Source organism: Labrus mixtus, chromosome 21 (assembly GCF_963584025.1).
Source record: "Labrus mixtus chromosome 21, fLabMix1.1, whole genome shotgun sequence".
Classification (NCBI taxonomy): domain Eukaryota; kingdom Metazoa; phylum Chordata; class Actinopteri; order Labriformes; family Labridae; genus Labrus; species Labrus mixtus.
In genome coordinates, this window is record NC_083632.1 from 22193499 (window position 1) to 22220743 (window position 27245).

Below are 27245 nucleotides of genomic sequence, written 5' to 3' on the forward strand. Positions count from 1 at the left end.
ACCTTTTAAAAACACAGGTTTACAAAGTGCTTTGACAAAGAGCTAAAACAAAAACAAGAACAAACTAAACCAAACACAGAAGAACATAAACAACAGCAAGAACAGCAATAAGAAGGTAAGAGCAGTCAAAGAAATAGAAACAAGTGAATCAATTATCAAAAAAAACAATAATATTAAGAAAAATAAAAAGTATATATAAATATAAAACATAAAAAGACAAAGTAAGTAACATACAAAATGACCAAGTTAAAACATAAGAGGAGTTAAGATAAGAGCATAAATAAAAAGACAGCAAGAAGTAAAAGAAGATAAAAACAGTAAAACTAAAAAAAATAGAATAGTAGCTGCAGAATGCAGAAGTATTTAGTACTAGAAGCTCACTGCAAATAAAAATCCAGCAGGATATTTTGGAGATATTCATGTCTAGATAAAGATGAACTTGTGGCAGTGGCTTTACATATGAAGTGAATGAACAACCATGACTTCACCCTGTGCAGTAAAGATCATTTGTTCTTTTTTTGCTGTTGTAATCTTGTTTTTTGATCCAGAAAAGAAGAGGATGGGCACGTATTGTTGCTTTTGATAGTTGTCACAGGTAGCCTCGACCTAAAGCATTTTGTCCATAAACCATAATTTACAGTTTGAAAATAATGCTTTAATGAAGATGGTTTTAATCTTTTATTTGAGAAAAAAATCACATTAAGAAAATTAGTTAAAATAACTAAATATAAATGGGATTTAAAAATGAATGAAATGAAAATAAAAATAACTCATTTTCAATAAAAAAAATCCTCCAGTTAGAATCACACCTGGTGGTCATTAGTTACATTTCCCCTTTGGCTTTATCATGTCTTTATTATCTAAATAGGCTACTCTCACTTACAGTCTGTATGTGTTGTTGCTTTTTTTCTCCCATTTTGTCTCTCTTCTATTCTTCACCCCTGATCAAACTTGGATCTTGTGACAGCAGTCACTTTCTTGAGGTGGTCAGCAGACCCACAGTTACGAGTCAGAAAGCCCACTGGAGGGCTATGAATAACTAAACAGGCGGCTGGCAGAGTTTGTGGACAGAAAGTGAGAAAATAGATCACCTGGCAAGTGTATCACTGAGTCCTCTTTATTCAAGAACATGTCGGATAAATCAAACTCAATGTGTGCTACACTGCAGCATAAATGTGACTTGTTTCTTTTTTAACGATGCCGTAGAAAGATCTCATTATACAGAGAGTCCTCTCAGCTCCAAAACACAACACATACTTTTTATTGTTGAGTTTTTATCTCAACACTGTACAGGAGGGCTCTATTCTGCCACAGTGATTACAGTGTCTTTGTGGAGCAGACTCACCAGGTGCTCGCCAGACACTTTTCTTATTCCCACCATCCTGACTGCGTCTGGAGGAACAGGCTGGTTGTTGAGGGCTGCATCCATGAAGGAACAGGGGCTGGGGGGAGGAGTCTCGTAGTTTTTGGATGCCACAGAGTCATGGGTCTCGAGGAGGGACTGTGAGAAAAGGAAGAGGGTGATAAAAACACTTCCATAAAAATGAGAAATCTCTTTTTTCTCCTTTGACTCTTCTTCTCTTTCTTTAAATTTAATTTAATTCTTTCATTTTATATAACTAATTTGTTTGTTTGCCCTTCCTAAAGATGTTAAATATCGTAGAGATAGGGAAGAAAACCTTGATGGAGGGAAAAATTTATGAATTTATGTAACACAGATCCAAGCTACCTCAGTTTGACTTCACGCTACTTTAAACAACTGTAATACATTTGTAAGTGTATGGTAAGTGCTATTTTTAGACTTTCAACATCACTGGGGAGACACAAACTTTTTAACACCACACCACTTATAAAAATGTAAAATATTGTCATCCTTATGTTGAATATAAAATATGTGTATTGTATGTTAAGACATGATGACAATAAAAAGTAATAAAAAAGAAAAAAAGAAAAAAAAAGAAGAGAAATCAGCTTTTCTCCCACTACGACCACCTACAGGAGATAATCATGCCACACTGCACTAAACAGGTGCACATGGACTGAAACATAATCTTCTGTAGCTCCAAAATCGATGGAATCCATGCTTGGACAACATGCATCATTAAGCATGAACGTCCCTTTGAAAAGTAATCAAAGGTTTTTTTAGCCTGAGTGCATTTTAATCAAGGTTACAGCCTGCTGTGAGATGTAAGACCTGCTGCTCTACATACCTGGAAGTGAGGCTCCTTCAAGATGCGGACCAGCTCGTCGGCCGCCTGGCTGCTCAGTGCGAGCGGGCTGAGCTCCTTCAGGATGTCCTGGACCAGCTCTACATTGTTCTCCCTCACCGCCTCCAGCTTGGGCTCCTCAAACTGCTCATGGGCCTGGAATATAATTAATATGAAACTAGATGTTGCCTGCACTTAGAAATCTTTCCCCGCAAAAGATTCCAAAACCAAGATAACCAAGAGAAAATTAACTTCAATTTTTTTTTTTACTCCAGGACTTTTTGGTGTGCTGCTGCTGAACATCAATATTTCAAGGGGGATTTATTTTTTACTGTCTCCTCCTCTGCCAGAGTTTCATGGTTATGGAACATGAATCCCACCTTTTTGGTCCAGGGCACAAATATTAGAAAAATAAAAAACATGTTCTTTTTCATCAGGTGCTTTTTGGATGATCCAGGACGATGGATCTGTAGGATTCAATTGTGATGTTTCTGTTAAATGTAGCGATAAAACTAGGAATAAAACACATTATTGCAAATCAACTCAAACGTCTAATTTGATATTGCATGATAATTAAGCAAGTACAAAGTAAAACATGCATTCTTTATAAACCCTTTAAATGAAATTCTACATAGCCTCATTATGTAATCATGCATATTTTATGTTTTAAACTAGCACTACTTGATACTGCAACCCGAGCACGCTTGTATTTTAACTTTCCCCATTGTCAGGCAATTCCATGGAGGATTCCTCTGGTGGGACTTGTCTGGCAGCCACAGTGTGTGTTTGCAGGAAGACAGGAAGAGTCCCCATCGAGGGACAGGATACAACAACACACATACACACAAACAGATATTAACAAGCGCCTGCATGTACAGAGTGTTGCACACAAACCATCAAATGTAGCTAAGTCTGCATAGGGACACGAGCACAGCAGACAAATCTGCACAGGACTAAACCAAGGACAGGGAGCTCTTTGCTCTTTCCTGTTCAGTGATACGGCAGCAGGTTTTTGCTTATTTGCTGTTTTGGCAGAATTCTGTGTAACCTGATGGAGCGAGCTGTCACAGCCTGGCGCTGATACAACATGCCTGCATGAACACTGAGCAATATGATTACAGTTATTTTAGAGCCATGGTGGACATAATGAATAACATTTTTGAGGACACATGTTTGTTTTGACATCCCTTTGGAAGAAAACATGAATAAGATAAGCACGTTTTTGTACTGTGCTCTAGCATTGTGCCATACTAGGTATATTTTTGTTGATGTTAAGTTAAGACAGGATGATCTAGTCTTTTGTCCTACAGGGACATTTGTTTTGGGTTCCAAGCTGCATCACACAAAGCACTTACTAAAAATATCACAATGCATATGCACAAAAAAAAATACACATTTATTAACATGCAGAAAATCCCATACTGAGTTTAAGACAGTATTTCCTTTAGAAAAAATAAGATGATCTCAAGCTTTCAAAAGAGAAGAAAAAAAAACAGACCATCTGAACAGTTGGTTGATACTCAGAAAGTAATGTCTAAATCCCTGATAATATTTCTTATAAAAAAGTTATACGTATCACCAGTCTTGACCGAATTCTGTGGCTCTACAAATTCCCTTTCCACAGTGATTATGTGACATAATCATATGCTACAGCTCCAATATAAAAGAACCAACTTATTAATAAATTAGTTGAATTGTTACTCCAATGTGGGTTCTAAATGCTACTTTAGATCAAGACAAGCTTTTATGCGATATTTCTGTTTCCACACTTTCAGCTAAATGTCAGTAGATGACATAAATAAAGGGGGGATAATTAGAGGATTTGGCCGCTTGTCACATAATAGCTAAAATGTTTTGCAGAGGCTGTTTTGTAATGCAACAGAATTCATTGTTCGGTGGGCCTCATGGCACTATTTTACTAAGTCAACGGGGTCACATTAAAGAATGAATAGAGATAATGTGATGGCTTAGTCATAAGGTTAGAACTAAAAAGCGTCATGATTTGATGTCTAAGAGCAACAGATGGTTTATTTAGCTGTTGTAAATGCCTCGATCGACCTAATTGCTCAGTTAAATATAGAGCAAAACATCAAGTCAGAGCTGGAAATGAGGAAGCTGTTGTCAATTTCTGCTCATTGTGGGCCTTAATCATGATTCATATTCATTATAGAATTAATGGCTGGGCTGAATGCATCATTCATAAGGGAGTGTGCTGCAATCATCACAGTTCGCTGAAGTATCCACTGTATGTATACACATGTGGACCCTTTGCTCTGTCCTGTTAATGTTCTCTTTCCTTTCTCAGTAAATACCATGTGAAGCGTATGTAGATCCATCTTGGGGTCACGAGAGGCTATCATCTTGGACATCCTTTGCACATCCTTCAGCGAGGAGGATTTACTCTGCGCTTGCATCCGCAGATCTCTTATGAGAGCTCTCATCAATAAACTGGTACCACCAAGAGCTCCCTCAGACAAACTAACTCATACATAGGAAATCAATCCGTCTGTAGCAAAAAAGAAACCAAGAGCAGGATAAGAAATGTGGGAAGAAGCTCCGTGTTCTGAAATATTGGAGGCCTTTGAAGCAGTACTCCCTGCTGCTCCCTCTGGATAGTCCATCTCCACATTTCCTGAACAGAACAGCCTCTGAATTAAAGAACCAGTCTGCACAGCTTTTTACCCCCCAGCCTTTGCCACAGTCCGAGAAGCTGCTTGCAGAGTAATGCATCTCCATGGACAAAAAGAAACCTTCCAGCCACAGCACCCACCTCAGTGCAGCTCTACTAACACTAACAGTGCACAGTGAATGTTAGAGAGACATGTGGTAATCCATACTAATGACTCTTGACAGCATAGAAGAAAAGGAGGAATCTCAGGATATGACTTCCATGTTTCTTTATTTATTTATCTGGCATACTTTTGCAGAGCACAGCAAAGGACCTTTTCCTACTCTTGCACGATTTGAAAAGGTTTGTGTAATATTGCTCTTGGCAAGAAGAAGTGGAAGTGGAAGACTTCGGCAACAGAAAAGAACACGAAACACAGTGGGATGAAACTCTAAAAAGACTTTCTGTCACTACTGAACTATTTCACTCTTCTTCCTTCACTTTGCCATGGCAAAACCAGTTTTCTTCATGTGAGCACGGAGAACTTGTGGGATTTTGTTACATACAGTAAGGTCGACTTTGTAGAAGGACTAGAAAGTTTTATGTACAAACTTGCTTCTATGCAGAAGAGTTGCAAACAAAAAAATAGTCTTAATTTTCTTATGTATCTAACAAAATGAAATAGGACCCAGAATTGATCCTTGTGGAACACCTTTTGTTTCATGGTAAAAACCATTGAATGGATTTTCCTAGCTTTTTTCAGCTTGGACACACTAATATTTATCAGTAAACCAAATAGCATTAGCAAGCAACGAAGTCGAATCAAATACTACAGAGATGTAAAAAACCAAAGATATAAAACAAACAGACTACAGTTTAAAGTTTAAAGTTTCAACATGAAACCAAATTTACTGTAGGTCTGCTGTCAACCCGTTTGTGTGAAAACGCTTTTGAGAGGAAGACAAGTACCACCTTGGTCTGAGTTTTGTTGGAATAAAGCCTAAGAATTACCTCGCTATTTTTTTTCTGTCTAAGATGAGTTTTAATTCAGTTTCTAAGCAACTGCCCAACAGAAATTTAAAAAAAATCAACTTGATTTGAGAAAGTATTTAGTTCACTGATAAAGCAACTGTGCAAAAAAGACAAATGCATGTCTGTCAAGTGTAGTAGTATGGGAACCCTTTTAATCCCTCTGGACTGTTGTTATACAAGTGCTTTAGCTGTGTTATTGATTTTTACAGGATTTAACTACAAAAGGCAGCAAGTGCCATATTTCCTCTACTATAACACAACATAATGTGGAACCAAAAGTAGGACTGCTATCAAACAGGAATTGACTGAAAGCTGTGGTCCCATTTCACTCTGTGCTCTTGTATTTCAGATTTTAAAATGGACAATCACAGATTTTATATATTCTTTAGACGACAATATAGTAACTTCGAATAGTACAAATCTGTCGTTGAACAATTTGATTTGATTCAATTCAGAGGCCTATAATTGAAATAAGAAAATATCACAAGCACATTTAATACAGGCAGTTCATGTTTCATATAATACGCTTCAGTGTTTCCCCTACCATTATATTGGGGGGGCGGCCCCTTATTTTTTAAGATTTTTTGGGGGGCTTTTTGTGCCATTATTGTAGAGATATGATAGTGGATAGAGTCAGAAATCAGGGAAAGAAGTCATTTAAGGAAACCTTTCCAATAGAAAAGGACAGCTGTCATTAAAAGTAACACATGAACACCAAGATTCCTTCAAGTGTTTGTGTCGTCGTGTCGGCATGTCAGCTTGTCCCCACCCCCCCAACGCTGTAAACCTAGGGGAAACACTGCACTTATTCTTATTAAATATATGTTATAAACAATGGTTGAATTCATTCCTTGATTTTTCATCGATCAGACGGGCTTATGAAGCTACTGCACTTGTCAGTTTGTCAAGAAATGTTGAGGGTACTGTGCTGCTCACTGTCTGCTGTTTCAATCTTTTGCTGTGATTGGCAGAAGAGATGTTGTGTTGCCTTGTTAAAATGACTGACAGCTGGGAAACAGAGGACATGTTTACATTCTCTAAAAGAAAGATGGATTTTCTTTGTAGTTCAGCCTTATGTTATATGCCAACTGCAAGGCAAAATACATAGAGGTCATTTTTGGTTTCAAAGTGAAAGACCTTCCCACTGTTTTTAGTGACCCAAACTCTAAACAAGATCATTTTACCATCCAATAAACTGTGTTAATCCATTTAACCTTTGCAGTCTAATTCTCAGAGTTCGAGGGGATACCCACAGTGATTTGTACAACTAACCACAGCAGCCTTATGTTCTGCTTAACTTGTATCAATAATATGTCCATCATTGTATACCATGACTGGCTTTGTAATAGGTATCAGGTATCAGAATCAAAATCAGAAATACTATATAAATCCCAGAGTGGAGAGTAGAGCGTAGAGGCAACTGTTTGACCTCTTTTGTCCTCTTTTGTCCTCAACAAGTTTGAACTTTAAAACAAAATGCCCATGTTTCCATTTCAACATTCTGCCGCAGAAAAAAGTTTCTAAACTTTCACAAAATGTCTCGAAGCCTTTAAAATCAGTACTGCCAGGCGTACATACAGCCAGTGATGTGCAGCACAGAGGGGAGTTCCTATTTGACCCTTTTATATTTAGACGGGTTTTTGTCAATGCATCACATAAAAACAGTTATATATATCCAATGTTCTCAGCTTATGAGGTAACAACAAATCAAGACTATAAACATGATAATGTGCTTGATGAATTTATGCTGTCTTTCTAGGATAATTATTGTAAGCTGAAATCTGAATCTAAAATGTAATAATGGCTCTGAATATTAAGTTTCAATCTGCTACATCATTAAAATAAGATTTCTCATAACATGCAAATTCCTGGATAGATAGTTAGGCATAACATATCATTGTCAATGTGGGAAATAGCCCAAATGAGGAAAATGCAAATGAGGGAATTCAATCACATTTTTAAGTAACAACAACTGTCCACATGTTTTACAAAGTTTTAAGAAAATACATGCAAAATGTAAATTTGCATGGTTATAATATCCTTAGTCAAACTTAAATACTGTGTGTTGTGGTGTAATTGTGATTTGGTTTGATTTAAGTTTAAGTCTTTTCTTATCGACTTATCCATTAGTGTGTCCATCCCCTGACAGTCCAATTAAAAGCAGTCCTTCATTGCATGTCACACACACACATATGATAATCCTCACATATTAAATATGCAGTGTAAAGTTGTTCTCACCACTGGGCTCTCCATGATGCCTTTGAGGAAGATGAGGTCCAGGTCGTTGGCTGTCGTGGAGCTTGTGCTGTCACTCAGTGTGTCCAAGGCCTGATGCATGGCTGTACACACACACACACACACACACACACACACACACACACACACACACACACACACACACACACACACAGAAGGACAAGAGTTTATTTCACTATATCCTCCTCCATATGCTGAATAGATCACCTCAAAGAGAGAGAGAGAGAGAGAGAGAGCGAGAGAGAGAAAGAGAGAAAGAGAACACTTTGACAGTAGTTGGCACAATATGGCTGAATGCAAAGAGGCAGGAGGGAAGTGAGAGGAAGAGTGGACGGAGGAGAAGGGGGGGAGCTAGATTGCATCCTCTCCCTTGCAATTTCACCTCTGTCACTCACCCCCCCCCCCCCCCCCCCCCCCCCCTTTTGAGTGACAGCATCTTTCCCCCATCTTACCTCCCTCTCCCCCCTACGCACATGTGCACACAAAAACACATGGCAGCTTAACCACAACAGTTGCTGGTGTTGCTAAGAAAATAAAAATGTTTACCTAGATCTAAATATATTATATTGTTTGAGTTGAAGAATAAGTCTAGACATCTAGACACGGGGCGGCTGGGGCTCAGTTTGTGAATTCAGTCGTCTCTCAACCAGAGAGTCGGGGGTTCGATCCCCAGCTCCTGCAGCCACATGTCCAATGTGTTCTTTGGCAAGAGACTTAACCCCAAGTTGCTCCTTCTGCTTCGCTGACGGCGTATGAATGTGTATTAATGGGTGATGATCAATTGACATAGCAGCCTCTGCCATCAGGGTGTGAATGGGTGACATGTGGCGTAAAAGTGTTTTGAGTAGTCCATTTACCAATTACATTATAAGGTTGAGAGGCGATTTTTTATTATTGTTTTAGAGTTGTTCCAATTACAATGCACTTGGCCAGTACACTAATCTATATATCTGACTCGGTATCAGGGAAGGAAAAATACGGATCAGAATATCTTCAGTTCATGATGCCTCAAAGACATGACTCAACAGGACTACATATCAAACAGCTGATGCAAAGTGATGTCAGCAATTTTGATGAAGAACAGGGAGGGTTCATTCTAGTAATAAAACCATCTCCAATGACGCTGAATATGACTCATTAAGATATCACCTACCAGCAGGCATAAATCACAGCAGCAGACGTGACTGTCAGAGGAGAGGGCATTTTTTACTCAAAGGGAACATTTGTCTGCTGTAATTCACTCAACAAGCCTTTGTTTCCAAAGCTAAAAATACAACACTGGCTTTTAATTTTCACAAGCAGATTGGTGCTCCATCAAGTATCCATCGTGCACAACACACGTCACAGTTCTCACTTCCTAATAAGGGCATAACAGAGCATTAAGACGTAATTGGTCCAATAAGAGGGCAGATAATTCATTTTGTGACAGAAGATTGTGTGTTTCTTTCTAATAATATACTAATATTAAACTGGAGGGAAACCTGAAAGAACTCTGCATATACACAGGATTTGCATTCCCTATACTTTAACAGTTATAAAAACACTGTTGTGTTTGTCTTATCCTTTGCATTCCATTCAGCTGAGCATTACTGTAAGAGCCAAGTTATACTTATAAATAATGAGTCTCATGTGCATGAAATTGGTCCAGTCCCAGTGTTAAAGTTAGCCATGCATTCAGGGTGACCAATTGCTCATGAGCCAATATTTAATAAGAGTTCATAGTCATGCTAGCAGCTCCTTGAAGTCATTCTAAATTACAGCAGTGATTTTAGCTAAATGCAAACATATTTTCTAAGTAAATGTTTATAACTACCAGGATAATAGTTTTAATTTGGTTCAACCTAACCTAGATTCTCACATTTTATGTAATTTTAGACCTATCTCCAGACTTTCTTTTTATCCAAAATCCTGGAAAAATTTATGAACCTACAAATTAATTAAGTAAACTTGGACTGCGCAATTGTAATACTTTTTCATTTTAGTGCCACCTTTGGCAGGGTCAACCCCAACCTGCTTATCACCAGGCTTGAACATTGGGTAGAAATTTTGGGGGGCGAGCTCTAAATCTGTTCAAGTCATACTTGGAAAACAGAAGTTTAATAGTAAGTCCAGAAAAATATATGCTCCCCCTTTGTCTGCCCTTACCAGTGGGGTTCCTCAGGGCTCAGTTCTATTGCCCCTTCTGTTTTCTTTGAACATGCTGCCACTGGGTGCTCTTATAAGGAATCGTGACATATCTTTACATTGTTTTGCAGATGACATACAAATACATCTCCCACTCAAAAGCAATAACCAACAGTCCTTTCAAACCCTACTCAACTACTTCAAAGAAAAGCTTCTTAAAAGTTAATGAACAAAAAACTGAGGTGAATGTTTCAAGAATCTGTCTGCAGTATGTGTAAAACACTGCTGCCAGATTTCTGATCAGGTACATGCAAACAGGAATGCATCAACCCTGTACTCGCATCCCTCCACTGGCTCCCTATTGATTTTAGAATTAATTTTAAATGTTATCACTTGTTGTTGATATTCTATAATGCCGTTGAAACACAGGTAATGACACTGATGAAAAGTGTGATATTGTTGCTGTGTAATAATGAGTTTGTGTTTCAGCAGCAGTTGGTGTGTGTTTCAGGTGTTTAAGATGCTGTCAGACTATTTTGTGCTTCAATTCCTCAGCAGATGGAGCTCTTTTCTGTTAGGATGCTAAAAGAGAAGTAATGAGGTAATAGATATTTTCCGACTGAACGGAAAACTATTTTGGTCTTCTTTTATGGTGTTTAAGATGTATTAGTAAATCATGAAGACAAGAATCTATCCTCCTCTTCGCTTCAATACGGAGAAAAAGATTAAAAAAGACAGAGAGAAAGGCCAGGGGAAGATGACCACGATGATTACAGTCCTTCCGCCTTCTGTCTGAATGATTTGATAAGTAAATCAAATAAATAATTACACAAATCTTCCGCAGTGAAGTCTTGTCTTCTATTTTCCCTTGAACAGCAGCTCTGCTCCAGCAGGAGAGTTGCCAGATTTGAGCCTGGCAGAGAATATCAGAGCAGCAGGCTCGGCTTACAGGTCCTGCATAATTCTCTTTAATCACTGCAACTGTACACCGGTGTTGTTGCCACATCGGCACTTTTCCCAATGTTAGTTTGTCTGTACTTGTAGACTTGATTTTTTTTTTTTTTTTTTACTTTTCTCATAGCTTCAACACTTTTCTCTCACTACTTTCTTATCACATTGTAATACTATTTATAAACACTTAAAGTACAACTATCCCCTTTCTCCTTTTGCTATAGCCCAAATCGGATCTTTCAATCCTTATAAAACTTAAAGGTGCCCACAACGCATCAGGAAAAAAAGGAACTGCCTTGACGCACACTTGGATGTTCTCTGATATGGTCGTTGCCTGGAAGTAACAGGGGGATCATGAAAGGTGAAAAAAGGAACAGGAGAACAATGGCCATTTTTCCATCATCGAGTGTGCCTGGGGTCCTTTATTATTCATGTGGATTATTAAAGATCCTACTTGTCCTCCTCTTTGGATCTTTCTGCCCTTCTTCTCCCATCTTTTAGAGATAAATAGTTTTGCGTCCTGCGTTTTCACTTGAAAACAGGAAGAGTCCTGCAGGTCAAAAGGTCACATAGGAGGTAATCTCCATTTTCAGATTCAGAGGTCTGGATTGTAGTATGAGAAGTTTTCCTATTTGTTTGTAGTCCGAGTCGTATTGACCAATCAAGTATCAGCAGCCTTGGTTTATGCAGGCAAAACAGTCTCTATGCAAAACAAAGCAGGTGGAGAGCCATCCACTGTAATGACATCCCTGTGATCTAAAAACAGATTTTCTGCATGCAAGTGATGCTAACAATCCATTCTACATAACAAATGTCAACTGGAGCGAGCAATCTGACATTGAAGTCAATCTGCTTTTAAATCTCTTGACTCCCTGAAATGCATCAGAAATTATCAACCTGACCTCCATTCAACAACCAAGCATTTAAAACTGGTCTTGTTCTCCCATCTTAAGGACAGACCTGGAAAAGCTTGCATTTTTACTTTTTACAAATCTGCATCATGATGTTATTTTGGCAAACTTAAGACCTGTTTAATTAAAGTAAATCAGAAGGAAACAGTTTTTTCCTCCTCATACCCCTGAAGTAAGCCAGAGGGAAGCCTCTACCTGACATACTTTTCATGGTAAAGCCGAGACTCACCAGAAAAGACAGCTTTTACTTCAGGGGATTTAATAAACCAAGACATGACTGTTATTTCACATTTCTGGAGAGGTGAATTTTGCTTTTACTTTTTATCTGAACACAGTCACTTCTCAATTTGCCAATAGGACTTGTTCAGCGCATGGAAAAGGAAGTCATTTAACACTTACTGCTTGCTGAACGGAAAAGACAGAGAAGTTGGGACATCTTTCCCATGAGGCATGGCTGATTGGTTCCTAGATAGCCCAGGATGAGGTCTGAAGTTCAGTTTCAGGTATAGTGTATATTTTATTTGTTACATATCTAATTCTATTTTGGAAATATATTTCATTTTTCATGGGGTATTTTATCCTTCCTCTATAAACAGCAATACTGCAAAGCCAGGATCGAACATCTTTTTATTTTTTTAATTAACAGAACTGGTAGTTTTTCTGCTCATGTCTCATATCAGCTTCAAAGTTACATGAAGACATTTGCGTAATAACAAAGTCCTCTGAGCCGCTACAGGTGAGAACTCATGCGAAAGTCATTTCTCGCTCCAGTGATTCTAAATCCTCTATACAGCACACGGAAACTTGATACCATTAGAGGACTCCATTTAGCAGATGAGGGTTTAAGAGGACAAAAAAAAGGGCAAAGAAATACTGATCTAGCTGCTGTACATGGTCGTCATGTGCTCTACAGAAACCTACTCGTTCAGGGAAATTCAATATGTGGGGGTTTAAGAGGAGAGCTCCAGAAAGGACAATCCCAGTAGAGCAGATCCCAGTTCTCCAGAGACTGAGACCGTGCACCCAAGACTTAACAAGTTCAAACAATAACTGAGATTTAAGGAAATCTGATTCATTTTGGCTTCATACCTCTCAGTGAGAAACCCTTCAGGTAAAATCTTATCTTGGCATTTAGCTAATACAAATTAGCAGTAATAACACACTGTGTTGGCCTCTTACATCACCTCTCAACAAAGAGTACAAAAATAACAGCTTCCTTTCCATTATGGCAGCAAAGGACATGTTCTCACAATTTGAAACTCCAATTAAGGATGCTTTTGTCTCTGAAAGTTTCATCTTGCCCTCTAAGGAGAGTAACAATTAAACTCAATGACACAGAGGCAGACAAACAATCTGGGCTGCTTTTGATTGTGGCCGATGCTAAGCAGTGGGACGTGAACCTCTTAGACTGAAGGTTGTCCGGTTGCCACGGAGCAGCGATTAGGGACATGGAGAAGAGGGAGACGAGGGAGCCGAGGGAGGCATGTGGGGGATGTGTTTTCATTTGTACATTCACCCTGGGTTTTAAGCACAGGGGAGTACATTCAAGCTAACTCTTTCTACTTCAAGTAGCTGGAAGAAGAAATCTATTTAGGGAAAAAAATCTTTAGATAAACAAATAATCTTAAACACAGACACAGGTTAACCTAAAAGATTCATTCAAGTAAAATAAACATATATGGTCATAGGTCATTTGCAGGATATAAACTAGCACATAAGTTGTTGTTTGTTTTGGTTTTCACAAAGTCCAGAAGTCAGTCTCAGCAGCTGCTAGCTGTGTCTGAATATGACACCCTGAGAGCAGAGAGACTGAACCGAAACAATAATGTTACATTTTGAAAACTTCCTGCTTAGCTACTTGAAGTTAAGAAGATCTGCAGATTCAGGTGATCATTCTCTGAAGCTTGGCCACTACCAAGTCATTTTTTCACAAGTATGAATAAGTATTTTCTCATTTGATACATCTAAAGTATAGCTTTATTTAAAAAAGAAGTCATATCCAATTTAGTAGGTAATAGATTTATTTTCTTCCTACAATAAAACTCACAGCTGATGCAACCATTGAGAGTTGTTGACTCCTCTTTCCCCTGCAGTGCACTGTGTGCTCGGCTCGTCTCATGCAATGATGATCTAGAATCTTTGACAATAAACTTGTAGTTTGCAAGTCAGACGCTGTCTGGAAACTCACTTTCATGCTATTTTAAAATGGACTGCCTTTATTCTTGTTGATGTGCTTAGTCACTCTGACAATCTTTCTTGTATGCTCTGAGAAATAAATCACATCCATCCTCTAATTTTGACCTTAATCATCATTTCATAACACACTACATTTGATTTCAATCAACTGACACATTCTGAAAGACAGTTTGAGTATTTATTAACTGAAACATCTGTGGTGTCAAACTGACTCGGGAGTCTAAATCAGTTTCTGTTGTTTACAATGATCAGTGAACATTTCTTTGAAAAGAATCATGCAGAAAAGTGTTTTGCCAGTCTCTGAATACTCTTGGCTGAATCTTGCTTCACGTTTTTTAGCCTCTCCCCTCTGGACGGAGGCTTTTAGTCCCAAGGTGTAGAACAAAGAGGAACAAAAACAGCTTTGTTCCTGCTGCTGTCAGTGCACGGAACAAGCTGTAGCCATGTTAGCACAAACACCTTATTTATTTATTTATGGCCAAAACTTATTTGTACCCTGCCTGGAGATATCATTTATTTGTGTTTTTAAATCGATCTTATCGGTGGAGACTTCTTTCTCACCTATGCCCTGATTGGTGGAGCCTTGAGCTGGGCGATATAACCTTAAATCAACATCACGATTAATTGAACATTTGATCTCGATTACGATTAATGAACAATTATTTTGTTTTTGTTTTTTGCCCTCATAGTTCACTGACATGGTCTCTACTGTAGATGTGCTCAACTATTAAAGCTGGGTTATTTTTTCTAATGAGAGTGCATATCTGATGAACTATTTTGTGGTTATTTATTGAATATTTTTGAACTGAAGTCAAAGCATCGCTTGAAATGAAAACGACACATTTGAGTTTTAAAGTAGAAATTAACTTCTCTAAAACAGTAGAAAATAAATAACTTGCATTTCATAAAAACTGTTTTTCCAGTGTTAAGATTTGACTTTTTTTTTTGTTCGGTGTCGTCTTCCCTAAAGACAAAATGTATCCAAACGATAGACATTGCTTCCATGTCACGGATTGGATGTGTCATCACGTGACTGTCCTGAAAATAATTGAAATAATCGACATGGGCAAGATTACGTCTATGGAAGCGACTAGTGATCAGAATTCAAATGAGAAAGCTGTTTTGAAAATGAAAATGCACTGACAGAAATAATTTCTAAGTTTCAGAATATGGGTGTATTATTTGACTCAAAAATAAAATGATGATTAATTTGTCTAATTCGCATTTTAGTTTTCCACTTCAAAAATGCACATTCTTTGACTAAATTAAAATGAGGAAGAAAATTACATTTGCTTTTTCATTTTCAAAAAGGCCATATACGTCAATTAGAGGTTCTGAATGTTTCAATTAATTTTCGATTCATTTCCCAGCCCTACTTGAGTGCTTCTATCACTTCTTATCCTTTTTAATTATAGAATGTTTTAGGTTTTTATCACGTCTCCTTCTCTCTAATGTGTTGTTCATTGTTCTATTTGTCTTGTGTTCTGTGTGTCATGATGGATGTCGATCTTGCTGGCTGCAAACAAATCATCCTACAGGTAGAAATAAAGTAACCCGAACCTGAACCTGATGTCACACGTCTCTGAATTATAATGTTTCCCAACAAACAAATAGTATGAATATTTTCAGGAGTACCCTATCTGGTTTGTGTTTCTTCAACTAAACACATCTGATCCTGGAAAATGGACTCAAAATTCACTGTGTTGTCTGGATTCCACTTTAAATAACATAGAATGTCAGAAGCAGTTAATCAAGGTGCATGCAATGTTTAAGGTCAATGTGAAGCTTTTCAGTGTGTTCACTCTGCAGTACTAACAGCTGCTTTGCACTGTGAAAACACAAACAGCTTTCAGGGCAGTCTTCTCATCAAACACTCATTGGTATTCTCATTGTTTGGTGGTCACGCTGTTGGAAGTTACCACCACCTTATTTCACTGCTGCACTATTAAAATGACAGAAAGGAACATGTTGAAAACTATTTCAGATTGCGAAAGTCACCTCTATGTAATAAAATACTCTCGGGCGTTGACAGACTTTATTAAACACTTTAAGGTTGCTGTTAGATTTGATTTGGCTCCCTGCTCTCCAGCAAAATATAATTACTATCAATCCCTCAGGTAGAGGAACATGAACGTCTGAGACAGTGTTGGAGATAATACTGGAAGGAGGAAAATCCCTTGTGTACGCCAGAACTGAAAAATCATTTATAACTGAGTCGTGTTGTTAAGTTGATCTTATTGTGTGGTTAATTTTTCCATTTTGATGGCCTTTGCAGCTTGTAAGCGGTCAGTTAACGGAAAGAACACGAGTTAACACAAGACTGTGAACATAGCTCTGCTTGATGTTAGCTGGACTCAATATAACTGACATTGTTCCAAAGAACATCACTGAAATAATGAGCAGGCTCATCCTGACAAGTGAACATTGTGTGAAGCATGTGTGGGCAGGTCCACTGTGTACTGTGCTCGTGTGGTCAATCTGTGTGTGTGTGTGTGTGTGTGTGTGTGTGTGTGTGTGTGTGTGTGTGTGAGCTCACTATCATCGGTATAGACTTGCCTTCAATCAAACAGCGTTCCCCATCTAGGTAGTATAATTATAGACAGCAGAAAACTGCATTTTTTATATCTATTGGACAGAGGCAAGTATTGAGAATACAGTAACTAAGGAAAGACCATATTTTAAATGTTATGGTCCTGTATAGACCCACAGGTGTTTCCACTTGTGGCTTGTGAATCTTCTGCTCAGGTTAAGGATTGTTGTAGCTAATCAGAAAGCAGCTTTTAATTCTTAATAGCCTAAATAAACTGCATTCTTAGAGGGATGTTTTTCTTAAAGTTACAGATGCAAACACATGTTCCTAATTCCAATGTATTGGTATCGATCTGTTAAACACATATCAATTCATTGGCACTTCAATAGTTTTTCCATAAAGTGGGGGTTATCACCACTGTCAGAAACACCAGATTTTTTATACATCTGGAATCAAACTTAAAAGCTAGGATTAACTGTTTTTCTGACTTGGTTGCTCAGATTTATGGCCCAAAGGATAAGGAAGAATCTTCTCCAAAATATACAGTATAGCAGTAGAAATAAAGTAATAAAAACATATTTACTTCAACACATAAGACTATTTCCTCAACTGATTCCGAGATTTCTTCCAGAATTGATCTTGGAAATTCCTGGCAGAAAACAGACTCTATGTCTGTGTCCATAGACAAACAGTGAGAGCACCAACACTACCAGTCCGCCCCAGCTCGAGCCGGCCCTGGCTCCTCGTCCTCACCGCCGCCGACAAGCAGGCCTTATGTCTTGGCTGCTGAGCTGGCAGCGGCCGGCGGCGGCCAGCAATATAGCAATATAGCCGCAAGACGGTTGCTGCCGACATGCCGGTCTTGTGTCGCGGCGGCCCCAGCGCCCGGCGGCCGGCGATGCCTGGCGGCCCCTGGCACCCGGCGGTGGCCCCAGCGGCCAGAGGCCACAGCAGCCAGAACACAAGACCGGCTTGTCAGCAGCAGCCGTCTCGCCGCTATATTTATATTTTTTTGCCATTATCAGCTTTCTCCATAGAGCCTGTTAGCATAGCTTCAAAGCAATATGGGGGACGTTAAGTTTTGATTCTGGGAGTGAGGTCCCACCCACTGATCTGTGATTGGTCTGTAGCTTCGGTGGTCGAAAATATGAGGAACTAGTGTTGTAGTTTCACACCACTAACCGCAACAGCTTCCAGTGACACAAAAATGGAAGCTCCTTTTCAGACTTAGAAATACAAAAATTTCCCATCTCAGGGGAAAATGAGGGCGGGATGCACGACCATTCAAAAATACTACCAGGTTTCTAATGATACAAAGATTAATGCAAATGGGTGACGTATCCCTTTAAGGAAACATGCCATGTTCAAGTGCATGGACTTCTCCTTCCAAGGTTTGATTCCGGTCCCAAATGGTCTGTAATTGTTTTGACCAGAGAAGTTGGGCGGTTTTAGGGCACCCCCACAGAGCCGTTTTGGATGCCCCCTGGTTTGCCCGGCAAACAGCAAACAGACAGGTGTTGCAGTGATGGAAGCGGGCAAGTGAACTGGTTCAGATATAACTTATTCTACCCGACCTAAAAAGCCTCAGCATTTTATTAATAAGCTCCACGAGGTCAAAACCCAGAAAGGTTTCAAGACTTATGCAGAGCTGGCTAAAACACTTGACTCGCGAGGAGGGGGCGGGGGGGGAGACAGTTCCCTCTGTTTTGAATTTAGACAGCAGTATGTAACAGGGTTATATGTTGCTTCTTTAATGGTTATGATAGTACTTTAAAATAAAGACAAAGTAAAGGTCCAAAAGGTGATGGAGTCTGAGTCTTTGTTTAAAATCAATGGTAAATGCTTTATAGCTCTGAGGTTCATGTTAGCTAGCATGCTACTACTGAAAGAAAACCAGCAGGTGCGATCTCACCTCCAGTTCTCTCGAGACAAAAATACCCATGGGCCATGTTGTGTCTCCAGAAACATTTTCTCATCAAGATTTGTTAGACCTTCTGGGGTTTTGAGAACGTTATCACCAAACATTTTCAGAATGTTATTGCCAAACGTTTTCAGAACGTTATCACCAAACATTTTCAGAACATTATCGCCCAAACGTTTTCAGAAAGTTATCGCCAAACATTTTCAGAACGTTATCACCAAACGTTTTCAGAACGTTATCGCCAAACGTTTTCAGAACGTTATCAGAACCACCTTAATTTTTCTTTGTTGACTTTCATTGACAAACTTCATGCAGCGCGTGGCAGGGCAACGACAGTGAGTGCTGTCAGATGGGGCCCCCTTAGGGAGGTTTCCTACTGCCATTTATAACTTTGCACATTTTGGGCCACTGCTTTGGTTTAAGTTTGTGAGCTCTCAGGGGCCCTATACTGGTCTGGGGCCCCAAGCAGTTGCCTGCCTTGCCTGTCGAAACATTTTCTCATCAAGACTTAAACCTTAGCTGGGTTTTTTTGCTCTACAAAGAACTGCTGCAGGTCTTAGTGAGTCTCAGATCTGCTACCTGTGAGATCACGAGTTCACTTGATGCAGTACCTGCCACTGGCAAACGTTCATCTAAATAATGTGCTGCAGTGAATGATGGACCATTATTTTATATCTTACCATGATGGCATTTCTGAGATTAGAGAGAAATAATATCTGTGAGGTCTCTCCTTGTGCATTATGCAGCCTGATTTCTAAATCAGTTTGGAGTTTAAAGCCCCTGTAGTCAGAACCGGGCCTAATAAGTTCAATAAAGCTAACAGCAGTGTGAGAGTGAGTGCCAATCAACTACAGAGTGTACACACCCACACAGCCCTCAGAGAAACATTACAGCCAAAATAAGTTAAAAACACTACTGTTGATGTGGGTGTTTAATTATCGCGAAACCTAAAAGATACCACAACTCCTGAACCTGTTGATCATTCGCTTTCTCTTTTTTGATTTGATTATGTAGTGGTTTGAGTCCCATTATTCTTAACGTCTCAATGTACTATGTACAAGAACTTTTTAAAGGACAAATACTGCACATAAAGAGATGTTTTTATTATTTCCTGCATATTTAATCGAGAAACAGCTACTGTATCCATAATTTAACGTCTTCTTCAAATAAACTGTCAAGGCTATCAGTTGTTATGGTGAAATCATGGCATAGCCCTTTAAATTGTAAAAGAGGCCGTTAATAGTTAATATGATTTCAGTTTCTTTATTTTATTATCTGTTTAGCTTTACAAGATTTCAAATCAAAATCAATTACATCCTACTTAAATTTGCCAAAGTTGAAAGTTACAACAGTGTCCATGACTGTCTCCTACTATGGAAACATTTCCAGAAAAAAAAAACTGTGACTCCCCTGACCTACTCTCTCTTTGGTAGCCAATCAGAGAGATGCCATTTAAGCCACCACAGAGCCATGGTGATGCTCGTTCCAAAGTGGCATAACATGGATGCGGGCTGGATCCCCTTATTAGCCGGCTGAAGGTCACGGCTGGAGACGATACTTGTGATATTTGTTGACATTTTGCAAATGGACAGCGGCTCCAATTACATACCCCACAGATTGTTTTTTTGCAAGAGAAATTTTCATGCGAGTTTTTTTTAGGTGTAAACTAACAAGCAAAAGTTGATCATCTTTGCGGCAAAATATTTTTAACTTTGACTAGTATGTGTATTTTCCCTGCAGCAGTTAATGAAAAAGCAAACAATGTATGGGCATGGTGTGATAGGAATACAATAATTGCAAGTGTCGTCGCATTATCTGAGACCCTCAGCCGAACTGAATTAAATTGTCCCATTCTGTTGAAACCTGGCGATTATCTTTGACAGCGTAATCCAACCAACACGCTCCACTCAATGATCCATCATCTGTGTTTGAACACTGCTTCATTAGTCCAGAATATCCTCTGATAGTGAGAGGGGAGTGTGTGTATAGAGAGAGAGAGAGAGGTGAAAGTGAGAGTTATTTGAAGGTTGTGAGTCTGACACTTCCAAAGCATGCTGCCTCTAATCTGAACACTGTTGCATATGAATGACCCCCTACCTACTCCCCATGAATGCACAATGCACAGGAGGTCTCTCTATTGTTATCCTCCCCTCTCTCTCTCTCTCTCTCTCTCTCACACATGAACTGCTAGTCGGGATGCAAAGGCTTTGACAGAAAATGTGATTCATCATGGCTGTCACCCATGTCTTGTCAGGCTACATTACACAGCAGCAGCTATCTCACAACATGCTGCACTACATGCAGGAGACAGTCAATGATGTAATGATTCTTCTAACGCTGACTTAGACAACAAGACAACATCAAATAGGTGCACACGAGTGTATAGCGGTGGTACATAAATAGATATGGACTCACTCTCAGAAGATATTACTATGTAGTATGCAACCACATGTAATATTAATGAACTTCCATGAAATATGGATAGGATGTATGGTGCTCCCCACTCCACGCTGTTATAGCACATTATCCCAAGATTATCCCCGAACTACAAATACTTCCTTTTACACAGGATGTTTCAAACCTAATGCATTCAAATGTTTTGCTTTCTTTACTATATTTAAGTGCATTCTTCTCAGTTTAAGCTAAAGATGTTTTGTTGTAAATTATAAAAACAAAAAATGTGGCATGTTTTTATTACACTTTCCCATCTTTATTCCTCACTTTCTACCCATCTGCCTGAGATTCCTGCAGATCACACGCTTGCCCAGGGACCTAATCTGTCTCTGCTCATCTTCATCACACTCTAGAGGTTTGGACCAGCGCGTCAGGAGCAGGTGCAATGCGAATTTATAAACGCCAACTAGCCCCTCAACCTGCTGTCGGCGTGTGCACAAGCATACTGGCACCTGTTCATTTTGCAAAAAAAAAAAACAACACACAGACGAAGAACTCATCTGCATCCCTCACACACCCAGCAGGGAGGTACTTGTGTTTCTTACCTTTTCCCCCCAGCTTGATTTCCAGGCCCTCCAGGGAGTTGGTCGAGTCACCCTCCTCCAGGGAAAGTCTTCTAAACAAGCTGCCCGCCATGGTAAATAGCACCTCTCTACAGTAACACACCCAGTACTGTATCTGAAGGAGACTGAGGGACCTCCCTTTTCTCTCTCCCTGATTCCCTCCTCTTACTGCCAAAGCAGCTCCTCGCTCTCTCTCCTCCCTCTTCACCTGCTCTTGACGTGAATGTGTATAAGCTCTGCCTGGCTGAGTGTCTCCTCCTCGCGCATGAATGAATGGAGATGAGAGAGGGCGGTGTGTGCATGAGCAAAGGAAAGGTGGGGGAGTTGAGTGTAGGGGGGGAAAGAGGGAGGGAAGTATGATGCTCTCACTAGGAGGAGGGAGGAGAGGAGGCATGGTGTTTTTTTTTCCTTTGGGCTTTCCCTGCAGGGGTTAAGTCGGGGAAGGAGCAGCAGAAGGTTGGCTTGTTGGAAGAAGGATTGGTCAAGGAAGAGGTGCAATAGGAGCTGACAAATAGAAGTGATGACCTCCTATTAGTGATGTCACAGACACAGGCACAAACCCTGGCAGCCTAGCTATGGATGTGAAGTGTGCTATTTAGTAGGGATGGGAATACAGTAATCCCTGTACTCGATTACTCGAATTACCTAATGAATGAGTACTCGAGTACCCGCAGATTATTATTTTTTAACCGTAAACAAAAAAAGGGTCCGTCAGAATTGTAGACTTTATGCCTGTAAAATTACATAAACATCCAATATTTAAACATAAATATAAGTAAATAACCAACAACAGAAAGCGATTTCAATTTCAACGATGTCGCTAACAACGACGTGTGCTAACAGGGTTAGCAAATAACATGATGTGAGACTTCCTGTTTTCTCCTTGTGCTTTAAGCGCATGTGGTTAAGCATCAAACTAGTATTTCTATGGTATCCAAGTTTAATGCCTATATCTTGCACTGCACATTAATTTCATCGTTTCTGTTGAAGTACTTCCAGAAATCACATCGCAGGTGTAGCAGACAGTTCTGTTTTTGTTGTGCTTTTGCTTTCGGTGTAATAATATGTTCCTAGAGAGTTGCCGTAGCAGCTGTAAAACAGTTGTTTTTTCTGAAATCTGGCTCGGTGTGTACTAAAGCTGAAGCCGTGGCCGGAGAAGTCATACGTTTGTAACCCGTTAATTATTTTCCTACCCTAGTATATTCAGTTAGGGCGAAAACAAAAAGCTGGGTCACACATGTTACGCTGTATGAGTTCAAGTTTTGTAGCCAAAAGCAGGGCTTGCACAGGTGCGCGAGTAACGAAATGTTACTCGAATGATGAGGTCAATGGCGAGTACTTGAGTACTCGTACCCATCCCTACTATTTAGATGTTTATGTTTGTGTTCTCGTTTATAAAATCAAACAGAATTGTTTATATGACTTCCTTTCCTAATAAGAGGAGAATATCTGTGTGTTCAGAATCAAACCTGACCCTTCTCCAACCCTGCACAAAAATAGCCTGAAATGCTGCTTTATACATTTGGAAAAAGGACATGAATAGATTTGGCAAAACAATTTACTGTGTTTTACAAAAAATGCCAGTCATCCAGCCTCGACCCCTCGGCTAGTGTACAAATCAACCCTGACTGACAGTCCATTACGAAAAAGAAACTCCACACACATTTTAACTCTCCCAGGAACTGCTTTTTCTCCCTCTATTCTGCAGCTGCCTGATGCAATATATGACAAGACCATAAAATACTATTAAGCTTTTGAGTTCTGGATCTGGACGTCTATTAACAAATACACTGAGGCTCTTAATTTCCCAGACATCTGGCCAAGGCTTTTCAATCTTTTATTAGTCTGGATTGAGCGCTTGCAGCTATGAGAGAGGAGGAAATGCATGGAAGGATGGCTGTGTGCCATTGTTGAGTTTAATGCTGGCACCTTTTTTTTGTTGGCATTCACACTAGGAAATGTAATTTCTGCTGCTGTCACAGTGCTACATGTTTAACTTTGATAGAAGTGCCAAGTTATACATACAAAAACGCTGAGTGATAAAAAGCCAGCAAAAGAGAGCATCAATCTGAGGCCAAATTTGATCTGGATTCAAGAAATAATGTGGAAACTTTTTCACAAGGGTATAAAATATTTGTTGTTATTTTAAGGCAAAAATAGTAATACTTTGATTGTGGGATTAGTCTTTTGGCCTGTGGTCTAGTTTTTAAATATGCTGCTTTGTTTGGAGCGGTTACCATTATTTAGAGTTATTGCACTGCAGTCTGTTTGTGTTTTAGTCTGAGTATTACCAAACAGTCAGGAGAATAATAACCTGATCAAAATGTGATCAATTTCATAGAAAACAATCAGCCTTTAAATAAATAGGCATAAATGTGTAAACAAATGTACAATAACAATCTTAATGCAAAGCAGGGCTGCATAGTGTTTACAGTTTGATCAATACCGTGAAATGGACAATTGCAATAAACACCGCAAAAGTCAAAACATTTTCTAACAGAGAAAAATATATATTCTATGTTAAAAATCAATGCTCTCTCCCTCTGCATGTAGTCATTTTCACTTTTACACGGCCAGATGATATTTACGTTTGACACAAATGTTGATGCAGTCAGCTAGCTATCTGCTACCTTCAGGCCACCTTTACAGAAAAACTATCCACTGAAAACATCAGTTATTGTTTGTGTTTCAAAAAAGTTAAGGGTCAGACGACGTTTTCGAACCTTTTGATAACAACGGCCGTCCACACGGATCCTCAAAATAGGCTAAATACGCTGAAGTGTACATGCCAGGCCAGTAGTTGGCAATGTGACTCTGAAATGAAACAGGAAATATTCTTCTTTCTCCAGAGCTGTGACGGGTAAACATACAAAAATGGCTAATGTCTAATCACCTTTAGTCTCTGCTGATCAAAGTGATGGTGCATTGTTAAACTCAATAGAGCGCCACAGGAATGAGTCCTAAAACCAGGAAGTAAGTTAGCATTTGAGCGCCATGGGGTCTATCGTCTAAAAGTCAACGGGGATTTTGAACGGGTTTGTGGTTAGACGCCTGAAATAAGGTCTGTGGTTAACACAAGCTAAAGAGATGTTGGTGTTTTGTTAGACCACATAAACTACGTTAGGTAATACCCACACTTGTGAATTTTGAAGTTTTTAGGCGTCTTTAAAAAGGCGGTTGCTAACAAGTGGCTAAATGAGACTACAGTGTTTGTCAGGGACATTAAACGTCATCACGCCGGACACAGAGGCCGGGAACTCTCTCACTAGTCGGAGATGTCTCCTGTAGGTTTAATCTTTAGGTTAAGGTGAATATTATGTTAGTAAACTATTTATTAAACTACGTGGATTAGTTTATCAGAGATCGTCTGAAGCATAACGCTAGTGACGTCACAATCATCCGACCGTGGTGTAGTTAGCTTTAGCATAACGTTAGCTTTTTACTTCTGTCGGCCGCATTAACACTTCAAACATCATAAAAATGATCTTCATCTGTGAAGATTATCCTGCTGAACAAAACGCCTACGCTTCAGAAACGTGTGTTTAACACAGAGATTATTTTCTGCAATGATCCAAAATCCAATGAAAACATCCCATAGGAGAATTCTCATTAGACCCCATGGAGATGCTACTTCCGGGTTGGCCTACAAAAATACGTCATATGGTTTGTTAGAGCGAGGAGCACAAACAGAACTGAAGAGTCCACCATTGCTGTTGTTGTGCACCTACTCGTGCATGGCTGTTGACTTTAAAGTGTGACACATTTCTCTGTATTGTTCAATATGTGCAGGGAGAAATGCTTCATTGGAGAAGAGCTTACTTTGATCAAAAAGAATAGAGCATGTTTTTCGTCTCATCCCAGAAGTGTCAGATTTCTGCCCCTTGTAGCCTTTATCCAAACTTTTCCACATTGGTTGCAATAAAGGTTGTCGATTTCTTATCCATTGTGGTCAGTTTATTTCTCATTTGTAAATGAGAAATTCTTCCAAATACAAGACTTTACATGCTTTCTCTTTGTGTTGTAAAAAAAAACAACTTCCTTTTGTTGATTCTATAATTGTAAGCACAAGCTATAAAAGGGTTCAGGACCTGCAGGATTATTTATTTTTTTGACTGCCCGCTCCCGCCCGCAGCAACGGTAAAACCGCCTGCACCTTGTGAGGTTTTTGTTAAGTCCTCTGGGATCAGCACCCAGCGCAGCCCTCGAGTTACAACCAATGCAAGACACTGAAATGGGTGATTATCATCATTGATTGTTCATCAATCAATAATTAGACACTTACTTAATACTTACAATGTGTACGCATGTGCTCATGTGCATTGGTTAAAGCAGCCACTAGTGCATATTTATCGTGCATGTGTGTCGAGTGGAGGGGCTGTAGATACTACAAGAGCTACTCCTCGGAGGCATGACTGATCCGGGGCTGGAGTTTTAGCGCTCCATTAGCCAGCTCATTAAGTCACATTAGAACTCTGGAGATGAGATACATGTCCTGAGCGCTGGAGTAACCACGGGCTGCTTACTCCTCTTTCTCTGGATATCTCTCTCTCAGTCAGTGACACACTTGTAGGGGGGAGTTGTAGTTGGACCGTGCCACTTACCAGAGTCAGAGCTGGATGTTGCCACGGGCATTTTAAAATTTGGGTTCCTCTCAGAATCCTCCACACAACTTGTTAGGTGAACTGCAATAAAAGAGAGACAAGAGAGACATGTTAAAAAAACACTGATGAAGTATTAATTGGTTGTATGAAAGCTAGATTCCTTGCCTGTCAGTCAACTGAGGGAGTGAAAAGGAGGTAGAGGGCAGAAGCTCTTAAAAAAGTACCATAAAAAGCCCAATTTTTCACAAACGTTTTTCACATTTGATGTTTTAAAAGCTTTTTATAGATTGAATAGCTCTTATCTATGTTGCCATGTTGAGTTTCTTCAAGTTCAAACAAACAGGGATCAGTGGAAGTCTAAATCCGGCTTTGACAAAGAAAACAAATCTGTTTCTGTCATCATCTCAGTCAATGGGCTTACATAAGTCTTCCTAAGTTGTCTAAACAAGCTCCCACACACAACAACAACTGCTATCTAACTTTGTTAATGTCTATGAATAGAACAGTTGGTTGCTCCAGTAACACAGCCAAACAGTTTTAGCCGCCACGTCCGAGGGGAAATACTATTAGCAACAGTTGGAAAGATTGAGTGAGCTGGGTGAGTGAGTGGGCAGGGGAGCTAACATTAGCTTAGTGAGGATCTCTTTAGTTTCTAATTGATCCGTTTAAAAACAGGCAGAGAGGAAAAGCGACATGTAGCACAGACAGAAGCAACGAGACTGAGTGTGTGTTTTTTCCAAGATGTTACACCTGGCTACGCAGGTGACGTGGAGTTTGTACATGTGATGAATAGCAAATAGGGATTTGGGACGGGTGTGGTGAAAAGGAAACGCCATCAGCAGACAAACAGAATGGAAATAAAAGTAAAAACAAAGAAGGATCTGCCTGTGT

At 39.5% G+C, this 27245-nt stretch overlaps 1 protein-coding gene across 2 annotated transcripts in view; it reads right to left on the reverse strand.

The window, feature by feature from the left end:
- mpp2b (MAGUK p55 scaffold protein 2b) overlaps window positions 1-27245 on the reverse strand; it is a 53862-nt gene that overhangs the window by 12246 nt on the left and 14371 nt on the right. The window contains exons 2-5 of one of the 2 annotated variants that reach the window (XM_061028015.1): window positions 26355-26435; window positions 8086-8186; window positions 2211-2363; window positions 1346-1501 (exon numbers count right to left, since the gene is read on the reverse strand). In XM_061028015.1, coding sequence (XP_060883998.1) covers window positions 1346-1501; window positions 2211-2363; window positions 8086-8186; window positions 26355-26385 — 441 coding nt within the window. In that variant the 5' untranslated portion in view covers window positions 26386-26435. Of the gene's footprint in view, window positions 1-1345; window positions 1502-2210; window positions 2364-8085; window positions 8187-21735; window positions 22010-26354; window positions 26436-27245 lie in introns of those variants that run through there. The other variant, XM_061028014.1, reaches the window with a different exon arrangement.